The sequence below is a fragment of the Sinocyclocheilus rhinocerous genome, unplaced genomic scaffold, assembly GCF_001515625.1.
Source record: "Sinocyclocheilus rhinocerous isolate Xijiao unplaced genomic scaffold, SAMN03320098_v1.1 scaffold14, whole genome shotgun sequence".
Classification (NCBI taxonomy): Eukaryota; Metazoa; Chordata; class Actinopteri; order Cypriniformes; family Cyprinidae; genus Sinocyclocheilus; species Sinocyclocheilus rhinocerous.
In genome coordinates this window covers 529,574-541,956 of record NW_015629561.1, presented here as the reverse complement: position 1 = coordinate 541,956, position 12,383 = coordinate 529,574, and the positions used below count along the sequence as shown (strand labels likewise).

Below are 12,383 nucleotides of genomic sequence, written 5' to 3'. Positions count from 1 at the left end.
TAGTGGGTTCAACTGGATAGGCTAACAAAAGCATTAAAATGCAATGACACTTACATTGTCGTAGCATTTCGTGCGCCACTGATAAGGCTGACTGACGGCTGACGCAGACCTAAAATTCGAATGCAACGTTTTTGCATTTGAATGTGGAAATTTTAATTTTTTTTTGACAGCCCTACATCCCACTAGCTAGCTTTTCAACAAATTTCCAGGTAGTTTCATGTGCTTGCAGCCACATCCCTCAGCAGGTGGGTGCTAATAGCCTCAGTGACTCAACGTCCTGCTGAGTTAACGCCCTGCTTAGTCTCTGACAGTATCCAACATGTCTGATTTTATCTCTCAGTCTGACATTCGTGGCCTAGGTAGTAACCAGTGAAAAAGTTATGTTTGGATCTGGCAACTTTTTCCCCAGCAACACTGATCGTGCTCCATTGTGATTGTGTAGCAACACTTTTTTCAGGGGGTTTTCTACATTGCATCTACGACAAGACCTGGATGGATAAACACAATCACACTCATTCACAGGGCAAAGTAAGTCAGAGGCAGTGATTTAGCCTGTTCTCTTCTTAACCTGTGCATGTGACAGACCTCTAACAGAAAAGAGTGAGATTTTAGCTGAAATAGTCTGTAGGTGTGACATCCCCTATCAAAACAGAGTTATTTCGAGTCGGCTAGTGGGACACCTCTCTAAAGAACCAAATGCTTATGATAGTTCCTTTTTTAAGGTCAAATTTTTCTTGTTGTTTAGATTGGCAGATGAAGAGCGAAAGAAGGCTGCATCTAAAGCTAGATCCCTACAGCACAAGCAGAAAGTATACGGGAATCCTGAGCTTCATGAGGCATACAGGAAAAAGGAGAGAGAGAGGTATACTGCAGCTTACATGAGGAAATACTGTTCAGGAGTGACTGTAGGTTAGATGCTTTATGACCAATGCAAGTACATATGCATTGTATTAAGTACTATAGCAACAGATCATATATACTTAATAAACATACTAAAGTTTAAAGGTTTGGGGTCAGTAAGATTTTATTTTAATTTTTCATTAATACTTTATTTAGCAAGGATCCATTTAATAGTTTAAAAGTGACGGAAAAGACATTTAGTAATGTTACAAATTTATATTTCAAATAAATGCTTTTGAACTTTCTATTAATTCAAAAATCCTGGCAAAAATGTATCATGGTTTCCAGAAAAAGCAGCACAAGAATCACATGAATGATCATATTTTAAATTGTAAAAATATTTCACAATATTACTCTTTTACTGTATTTTTGATCAAATAAATGCAGCCTTGATGAGCATGAGAGACTTTCAAAATCATAAAAAATCTCACAGACACCAAACGTACATTTATATATACATATTTATGATGGATCATAAGGTAATATATATATATATATATACACACCACAGCATTATAAGGTGGTGTGTAATATGTTGCAGTGTATTTAGAAACAGTGAAAATAAGCTTTAGATTGAGCTTTTCAGAATCAGCTTGACACTGACTCTGAGATTTTTCTTATTTTTGTAGATATCAAAGACGAAAATCTCAGGGGAAAGTGAAATTCGCTAAAGATCTGAACCCAATAGAATTGAGAAGGCAACAGAAAAAGTGGAGGGAGAATTCAGCCGCTTACAGGAGAAAAAAAAGCATTTCAGGAGGTTTTAGTCAACATTAAAGAAGACATTAATCAAGTCATCCCAGAGCCAGAGCCGTCCACCTCCTCTGATCAACATTATGGTATTTTTTAATGTTCACTGAGAGATATGGGCAAAATATTCCTGTTTCTCAACTGATAGATTATATGAGTATGTCACTAGCCAATGCCAAGGTCATTGGTACTATTCCCAGAAAAATCTATGTATTCAATGCGCTTTACAACATCTGCCAAATGCATAAATGTAAATATTCTTTTAAAAAAGTAAACTGCATGCATTCTGACAGAAATACTAGCACATACACATTCATTCCATGTCATCAGTGTCATAATTTAATTAAAATTTACTTTAGATTACACAAATTACCAAGTATTTATGATGTTTTATGATCTTGGTGAATTTTGAAATAAAAAAAAGTGAATGAAGCAGTACCATGCAGTGTGCTTGTTTTTTACAATCACCCAATGAAAATAGTTTGACTCTTAAGAGAGTCTTTTTTTTTTTTTATTCTTGCTCAATCTGAAGTAACATGTATTTATTTTTTCCCCACAAGAAAATTGCAATCACAGCAGGAAAGAAACAAGAGGAATAAGAGTGAAAATGAGGAAATTCAAAGAGTAAAGAAGGTCAGACACATTGAAGAAGTCGCACATGATAAAGAACAACAACGAACGCGTAAGGGCATTTAAATTAACAATGCTACTTGAAAATGAATTGATTAATTGAAATAAAAAAAAGATTTTGCCAGATATTGTGTTTCACGTCTCTTTAAGACTACCAGGATAATAAAAAGTGTAATTTGACCTCTTCTGTAGAGTCAAAGACAAACCTGGCTGACATTTGTTTGGAGGATGTTCAGCATGAAGAGGAACTGTCTGAAAGCTACCCGACGCATAATGATATTCACAGAAATCCACACGGTACAGGAGAGTATTTGTGTGTTGTGTGCCGCAGGAGATTCAGCTCACCAGGACTGCTGAAAATTCATCTGCGAGTTCACTCTGGAGAGAAACCCTACCACTGCAACTTTTGTGGGAAAAATTTTAGACAATCAAGTCACCTGAACACACATGTGAGGATCCACACGGGAGAGAGACCTCACATCTGTCAGAACTGTGGGAAGACGTTTATTGACTCGAGCGCAAGAAACCGACACTTCAAAAAATGCGTTCTTATCTCTCTGCAAGGACAATGAAATCATATGGAGCACTTGTTGTTGTCTGTAGTTCACTGAATTAGAAATGTCACGGTAAATACTTTCAAGGCTGAAATGACGGCAGCTGGTTTTTCATAATTGTGCTGTTTCAATCGATAGGTCCGATCCAGTGTCATAAAAAACATAACCGTTGAAAGAGTGATGTGTCTTTAGAAAGATTTGACATTGTTTTTTTCACAGAAATTTCACCTGAACTCCTTGAAGCACTTTCAGTGATACATTTTCCACAGCAGGCCTAATTGAGTTTGAGTTTACTGAGGTATGGCTCACATTTGAACCATGTAATGCAGTGTTCATTAACTGAGAAAATCTTGCTGCTGCTTCTGTTCCCGCCTCCAGATTTGATCTTGTTCCTTCTACTTAATATTAAATGTTTATTAGCTAGCATATTTAAGAGAAAATTTACTACTCTATTTATTACTGTTTTTTAAAGCAAACAAAAAAAATTTTTGGTACATTTCTTTGGTCTCATTTTTCCACTGTTACTATGGAATGTAATAGGTGAATTTTGTCTGTAAAGTCTTATAAATGACAGATTATGTTGTCTTTTATTATTATTATTATTATTATTATTATTGTTTACAATCTTATTTTAGTTCTGAGGTTTATCTTCATATAAACAATCATTTTTACAACTGAAAAAGAAAAACCATGCAAAAAGAAAAAAAAAAACGTTATTAATTACTGTATTAATTGTAATTAAATGTTTATTCTACAGTTTTGAGATTTATGGAATTCAGGTGCAGTAATTTGTTAAATTCTGCATATTACATTGAAAGGATCAATCAGATCACAGTTGTCATAAACATTTTTTCCACCCAATTTTTTCAAATGGATGTGACTTTTCATAATTTTCATAATAAAATTGCAGTCAATTTGCAATCTTTTATTTTTCTATTTAAATGAAACAGTATTTTAGAGGTGCATTTGCTTGGAAGTATTTCAACATTTTTGTTGGCTGCTTTAACTATCTCAAACTCTAGGGGGCAGAAGTGATCCACTGTCTTTTATATGATCCTATAAAGCAGGGGTGTCCAAGCTTGGTCCTGGAGGGCCGGTGTTTTAGCTCCAACCCTAATTAAACACACCAAACACACCTAATCAAGCTCTTACTAGGCATAGAAACTTCCAGTCAGGTGTGTGGGAGAGAGACCTCACATCTGTCAGAACTGTGGGAAGACGTTTATTGACTCGAGCGCAAGAAACCGACACTTCAAAAAATGCGTTCTTATCTCTCTGCAAGGACAATGAAATCATATGGAGCACTTGTTGTTGTCTGTAGTTCACTGAATTAGAAATGTCACGGTAAATACTTTCAAGGCTGAAATGACGGCAGCTGGTTTTTCATAATTGTGCTGTTTCAATCGATAGGTCCGATCCAGTGTCATAAAAAACATAACCGTTGAAAGAGTGATGTGTCTTTAGAAAGATTTGACATTGTTTTTTTCACAGAAATTTCACCTGAACTCCTTGAAGCACTTTCAGTGATACATTTTCCACAGCAGGCCTAATTGAGTTTGAGTTTACTGAGGTATGGCTCACATTTGAACCATGTAATGCAGTGTTCATTAACTGAGAAAATCTTGCTGCTGCTTCTGTTCCCGCCTCCAGATTTGATCTTGTTCCTTCTACTTAATATTAAATGTTTATTAGCTAGCATATTTAAGAGAAAATTTACTACTCTATTTATTACTGTTTTTTAAAGCAAACAAAAAAAATTTTTGGTACATTTCTTTGGTCTCATTTTTCCACTGTTACTATGGAATGTAATAGGTGAATTTTGTCTGTAAAGTCTTATAAATGACAGATTATGTTGTCTTTTATTATTATTATTATTATTATTATTATTATTATTATTATTATTATTATTATTATTATTATTATTATTATTATTATTATTATTATTATTATTATTATTATTATTATTATTATTATTATTATTATTATTATTATTATTATTATTATTATTATTATTATTATTATTATTATTATTATTATTATTATTATTATTATTATTATTATTATTATTATTATTGTTTACAATCTTATTTTAGTTCTGAGGTTTATCTTCATATAAACAATCATTTTTACAACTGAAAAAGAAAAACCATGCAAAAAGAAAAAAAAAAACGTTATTAATTACTGTATTAATTGTAATTAAATGTTTATTCTACAGTTTTGAGATTTATGAATTCAGGTGCAGTAATTTGTTAAATTCTGCATATTACATTGAAAGGATCAATCAGATCACAGTTGTCATAAACATTTTTTCCACCCAATTTTTTCAAATGGATGTGACTTTTCATAATTTTCATAATAAAATTGCAGTCAATTTGCAATCTTTTATTTTTCTATTTAAATGAAACAGTATTTTAGAGGTGCATTTGCTTGGAAGTATTTCAACATTTTTGTTGGCTGCTTTAACTATCTCAAACTCTAGGGGGCAGAAGTGATCCACTGTCTTTTATATGATCCTATAAAGCAGGGGTGTCCAAGCTTGGTCCGGTGTCCTGCAGAGTTTAGCTCCAACCCTAATTAAACACACCTGAACCAGCTAATCAAGCTCTTACTAGGCATAGAAACTTCCAGTCAGGTGTGTTGAGGCAAGTTGGAGCTAAACTCTGCAGGACACCGGCCCTCCAGGGCCGAGTTTGGACAGCCCTGCTATAAAGCATCTCAATGCCTTTTTATGTCAAATTATAAAAAGAAAAAACACCAAAAGCAGACCGTTTTACATACTATTCATTCCTATATGTTCCATGTCATGTGTAATACAATTGCTAGTTAAATTTATCCGCAGTCACTTGTCGCCACAACGCTGAGACCTTTTCAAATGAAAAGCTTTGACTGTGAGAGCTACAAACAATCCACACAGCTCACATTTGCATTCACGTAGCTCTAACGTCAATACGAGAGTCAATAGAAATCTACATTATGATTAGCCTTGATAACCCACATGCCTCCCGGCCTGTGAATGATGCTGGAAGAGTCTGTTACACGAGTAATGAATACACTGTTAGTAAACCATTGAAGAACAGTTCACCTGCAGCCTCTTGAACGTTTTAAACTCCCCGAATGAAAATTGTATCACTCTGCAAGCATAAAAGTGCTATTTATTTAGCCTTGTGGTATTTCTTTCTGGTAAGTCAGTTTTGACCTTCATGAGTATAAAGAAACAAAAGGACTATACAGATGAAAATTTTTTTTGCTTGTTTTTCGAATGCCTCATCCTCACCGTTTCATTATTGTGAGAGCCATAGATATAAAACAATGTGAGGAAAGATGTCCTTGTTTAATGCTTGATTAAAAAAAAAAAAAAAGAATGTTTCTATTAAACAAACAACAAATGTTGCTGTAGGGACATAGATAACTTCACACTGGTCTGACCACATTAACTTTTTCACATGAAGAATGGAACAATAATCCACTAAGCTCATTAGTTTAAAATAACAAGCTCAGATAATAACACAATGTTGTTTTTGTTGGTATGAAGTACTCAAGAGTTACATCATCATTTGTTCCTCTCTCATTTACTAGTCATTTTGTTTTTGGTCTAGGACTTCAGCCCATGTGTAATATCAGTGGTATGTTTTTCTTATTATTATTTTTGTTAAATACCTATATTTTCTGGAAGTGTTCTGACAGTTTGACACTTTCCAGCTGTGTGCATAATTTTGAAAATAGGCAAGAACACAAATCCTGCAGTAAACTCTCGGTCTGTAGCTCACTGGTATTTTCGCTCAGCTCTTGGCTGTGAATCGCCTAAGGCACAGTTGAAGGGGAAAACACATTAAAGACCTCATAAAGTAGCTTTCTGAATTCTATATGTTCTTTTTTCCTCTTGAAAACAAAATGCAGCTCATGTACTGATAGATACGCAAAGACATTGTTAAATGTTACTTGGGCTTTTTCGAAGTCAGTTATACGATATTATTTATAAGCTATATAATACAGTTTTGCAAGCTCTACAACAGCGTGTGGTCAATATCAAGCACTACAGAATTTATAACAGGATGTTGTTCTTTCTATCCTTGGGTTTCTCTCTAATACCCGAGTTGTCTCTGGTCTCCTTTCCCCGCGGTCAAACCTCCAGGCCAATCAAACCCAAGACCTCTTGTTTGCCGAAGCTTTGAAGTACTTACTATTTCTATGGCAACATCCGCCTCTTTGGTAAGTAGAGGACTGCGCCCAATTCTTCTTGCAATTAAGAGTTGTACTGCTGTACACAAAAGCCCTGCAGGCTTAGTTGTGAGCACATACCGCAAAGGACTCGCGTTATGGTTCACTGCTGCGGTTAGTCTACAAGACTTGCACTGGATCAACACTAAAAGAAAAATCCACTTCATTTAGCTGTTCAGATACCAGCATGTGAACATACAATGAAAAGTGACAGTAAATGTGGAAGAAAGAAAGGGAAAATAATTTTAGCAAGTATGAATTTGAGTCTTGTTTGTACATGAAAATGTGTTCCTGCCGTGGCTCTTCCATTGTTGCAGAAGGACCTGCCAGCCGTCCGGTCTCTCTAGGGTCCTGTTAGCAGTGTGTGCAAACATCAGACTGAATAAGTCAACCTGCTGATTGGGCTTGTGGGACTGCTGTCAAGAACTGTTTTCTGCCACTGGTGCATAAATAAACACTAACAGGTCATGAAGTATTACCGTGTATACTTTACTTTTCAAAAGTTTGCGATTAGTAATATTTTTTTCTTTCTCCAGAAATGAATACTTTTATTCAACAAGGGTACATTAAATTCTTCAAAGGTGACAGACCTTTACACTGTTACAGAAGATTTATATTTCAATAAATATATTCCACAAAAATATTAAATAGCACGACTGTTTTTAACACTGATAATAATAATAAATATGTATTGAGCACCAAATCATCATAGAATAATTTCTGAAGGATCAAGTGACACTGAAGACTGTTTATTATATTAATTAATTAATGTACAATATTATTAATAATATTGTATAATATTAATGCAAAAACAAAAGTGTTGCGTTTATAATTTTGTTCAGTGTATATTCATATTATACAGTATTATATTACAATATTAATGTTTTTTTATCAAATAAATGCAGCCTTGGTGAACATAAGAATCTCAGACTCAAAGGTAATAGGTGTATGTTTGTACGCTGCCAGTCAAAAGCTTTGAATACTAATGATTTTTTGAACCTGAGCTGTAAACATGCTACTCAGACTTTTTATTATTTTTTCTCCCAACTCAGATATCACAAAATCTGACCTTGGGTTAGTGAAAAATTGATGATCCCATAAAAGTTAATGTGAGGCACTCTTTTGGTCCAGTCTGGCTTGATTAATATTCACTCTTGTGGGAAGGGAAGCCAAACCAGTTAACAGGATGAATCTAGAATCCATGACACACCAATAACCAGTCAAAGAGTGAGAGCGAGATTTACATACCACATTCACAACGGGTATTTGCACAGTATATTCTTCACCTCATTCAGGAGTACTTTTATTTAATTACCTATGAAATATTTAATCAAGGTTGGCTCCATGAAGACCCCGTTAAATCAACAATTTTGTTTTGTGGATTTTAGTTTTTTAACTTAAAAGCCTTTGAAAAGTCTACTCCTTAGTTAATAAAAATAACAAAACTGATAAATGCATTTAAAATGTACAGGTGCAGCTGTGACGAGATGTTTGCGAAAGCTGAGATTGCAGGTTGGATACCAGCCAAATGTTGGCTGCAACCCAAACACAGTTACAATGTCACCCAACCATTCTTTTTCAAATAGATCGCCTGGTGCTTGTAATTGTCAACATCTGGTCCTCCAGAAAAAAATTTAACTACGCATTATCATTTAAAAGTTTGTTGCCAGATTAGTTATCTATCTATCTATCTATCTACCTATTTATTTTTAAATTAGTCTTTTATGCTCACCAAGGTACATCTGGTCCTCCAGAAAAAAATTTAACTACGCATTATCATTTAAAAGTTTGTTGCCAGATTAGTTATCTATCTATCTATCTATCTATCTATCTATCTACCTATTTATTTTTAAATTAGTCTTTTATGCTCACCAAGGCTGCATTTATTTAATGAAAATACAGTAAAAAAACAGTAATATTGTGAAATATTATTACAATTTAAATGAACTAAATTAACTCTTATTTTGAATATATTCATTAATATGAATTAACTTGCACCAGCTACTGATCAGGGCTGCATTTCCCAAAAGCATCGTTAGCTAACTATGGTCGCAAGTTCCATTGAACTCTATTGGTAACGATGGAATTTGCGACCATAGTCACTTTTGGGAAATGCACCCCAGTTTAGCCCAGCTAGAAGCCAGTTATAAAACACTACTAGCTGTGTTTTGTGGTCTAATGGTTAGAGAGTCAGACTTGTAACCCGAAAGTCACGGGTTTGAGTTTTAGTACCGGCAGGAAATGTAGGTGTGGGGAGTGAATGACCAGCGCTCTCTTCCACCCTAATTACCCACAACTGAGGTGCCCTTGAGCAAGGCACCAAACCCCCAATAGTTCCCCGGGCTGGGGCTGCGCTCTGCTCCAGGTGTGTGTTCAAGGTGTGTGTGTGCACTTGGATGGGTGAAATGCAGAGCACAAACTCCAAGTATGAGACACCATACTTGGCTACACATCATGTCACTATATAGGTTTTTTTTTAGCTTAGGCTTGATCAACAGACCAACAGTGAAAAGAACAGAGATGGATAACAGGTCCCAATTGTTGAATAAATGCAATAGGGCTGGTCACAGCCATCTGTGTGCAGAGTCTGACTCACTTTGTACTTTAAATGACTCATAAGTGGCATGACTTTTTGCCCAAATAGCAGCACTTATTTTCTTTGTCTTTTACACATAAGAGCATCTGTGCTTTCACTCCCATACTGGCAAGTGGGTGACAGTTGCCCGTGTCACTATCCATGGATAGTTGCTAGGCTACTGTGCTGCGGAGGCCTGAGGCCTTCAGTGCTTCTGTAGATGGGAGGAGTTGACCTCTAAACTCTGGATGATGGTGAGCTGTTTGCTTTCTTTATTACATTACAGAAAAGCAGGTTGCCGAGAGTGATTCTCATTCGGAGTTGTTTTAGAGTCTGTTTCACTGATAAAGAGGAATATAGGCCTCTTTTTGGCTACAGCTTATGTTAAATCCACCTCCCTACTATTTTCTCATTCCACTTAGGAATAAACTGGAAATATTCTGACATGTTTTTATTGTAAAATATAAAGAGAAAACCCGAATAATGCTTTATTTAGTGGGCAAAAACACATGCCCCTTACTTCAAAGGTGGTGGAAATCTAATTAATTTGACACACTGAATAATTCATCTGCCTGTGTGTATCTGCTTGATTATATGAATGAAAGGAATTTACACTGATGCAGCATTCATATACAACAGAGTCAGATTATGTGGCCTATGAGATTTGTGGCAACTAGACAGGCTCATTTTCAAGCGCAAATCTTATTTACCGAGTGAATGACAGGTACATGTACAGGGCAGGGTGACATCGGATTTGATCTCTGGGAACATGTTTCTTATGAATGCTGGCCAAAGTGAGATTAAAGGCGATGATTTCGATATTGCATATTATGAATATTTACACTTTTGTTTAAAAGTTTGGGCACAATTATTTTTTTCAAGAAATTATTAATTTTATTCAGCAAGGATGCATTAAATTGACCAAAAGTGTATAATATTACAAAACATTTCTATTTCAAATAAATGCTGTTCTTTTACACTTTCTATTCATCAAAGATTAAACAAATGTATCACGTATTCTACAAATATATTAAGCAACACAACTGTTTTCAACATTGACAATAATAAGTGAGCTTTTTAACAGTAGTGTATATTACCTGGTATAACCTTTTAACTGCTTTAAAGCAAAAGGGTTTTCAATCTGAACAGACCCAGTGATCTCCCACCCACAGACCCCCGATACATAAACAAGCAGTTACAATGAATTTTGGCCTGTTGCTCACAAAAAGACTTTAGATGTAGATCATATTGCATGAGTCATATGGCATACATTTATGATGTGTTTGTGTCTGTTTATGAAGCAGTCAGTAATTGCTTGGAAAGTAAAGACCAGCATTTTTTTTTTTCAATCTTTTGAGTTCTACAGAAAATAAAAAAGTCACAGGTTTGGAATGTCAAGGTGGTTGTTCATGCAAAAGTCGTTGATGTTAGCGTAGCTGTCAAGGCCTTTCTATGCAGTTTCAGATGTGTTGTGCATTGTTGTCAGTGGGCTGCATGATTAATCAAAATAAAACCAAAACTACAATATGACTTAGTGTGATTATCAAATTACAAAGGCTGCGATTTAATTATATAAATATATGCACTGCATAGATTAAATTCAATCACATTAAGTTGTTTTGTTTCACATTTTTATTTTATAATAATATTTTTTAATATGATTTTATTGCACTGTAAAATATTATTTTATTTTTCTTAAACACTTTATTTTTTATTTTACAGTGAAATATCACAAATCAATATTATATATGAATATTACATTCATTTAGTTTAATATTTTTATTTTGTAAAATAATAATGAGAATTTCACATTTTTCACTTTTTTTTTTTTTTTTTTTTTGCTGTTATCATGTGCCACACAAGAACAGACTAAATAGATTAATAGATTTTAAAATGCCTAAATACATGAAAGATATTGAGATTAATTATTCATATTTCCCCATAAATGAGCTGATTCGCTACACCTTTTTTGAAGAAAGATATTAACTGTTTCCAACAAAGCCAAATTACCAAATTATATCTGGTGATGTAACAAAGGGAATTCCATGGACACTGAACAGAGCTTCAGACATCCCAAGAACAGAGAAAAAGTGTTTAATAGACATTTACTTGCACAGTGGGGGGTATCATAGACATGCAGTACCAAATATAATGCCCAGGGGAGCTGGCATTCAAAGTACAAAGTGATTAAATCGTTCTAGTCAATGCAAAGCACTATGGAAAAACACGTGTGACTGCGATTTTGCAGAGTAGGACAAGTTCATCATCATCCTCGTTGATCCTGGAACAACATTTCTCACAAACCAGACTTTAGTGATAGGAAAAGTTCAAGGTTGAGGGGTTCAGCAACATTCGTATCAATGTACTACATATTTAATCTCTGATTTCAGCAGTAGAAGTCCATAGTAAGGTTTAGGAATCTTTGAAAGGAATGTTCTTGGAGCATGAACAAAAAAAAAAGATAAATCCAACAAAACATTACTTCTACTTTCCAGTGTTTTCTCAGTGTCACCTGTTTGCACAAGTGGCTTGTGCATAAAGCAACAGGATTTCTTTCTCAGTTCCCTAAGAAAATGGCATCATGCAATAGACCTGCAAAGACAAACTCAACAGCTCATGCATGGAGGTCTTAGATTGACTAAAAAAAAACACTGTTTACTGCAATTGTTCTTCCATATACGCACCCCTATGGCCATTTAGAAAAACACATCCTGCTATTGGATTGCAGAAGCCCCTCCACCTAAGAAAGATTCTCT

The 12,383-nt window shown here is 34.7% G+C and overlaps 1 protein-coding gene across 3 annotated transcripts in view; it reads left to right on the top strand.

Annotated features, from left to right (window-relative positions):
* Window positions 1-3,279, top strand: part of LOC107739269 (zinc finger protein 813-like) — a 7,659-nt gene extending 4,380 nt beyond the window's left edge. The window contains exons 4-6 of one of the 3 annotated variants that reach the window (XM_016551318.1): window positions 746-862; window positions 2,211-2,332; window positions 2,473-3,279. In XM_016551318.1, coding sequence (XP_016406804.1) covers window positions 746-862; window positions 2,211-2,332; window positions 2,473-2,852 — 619 coding nt within the window. In that variant the 3' untranslated portion in view covers window positions 2,853-3,279. The remainder of the gene's footprint in view (window positions 1-745; window positions 863-2,210; window positions 2,333-2,472) is intronic. The other 2 variants (XM_016551316.1, XM_016551317.1) reach the window with 2 other exon arrangements.
* The last annotated feature ends 9,104 nt before the right edge of the window (window positions 3,280-12,383 follow it).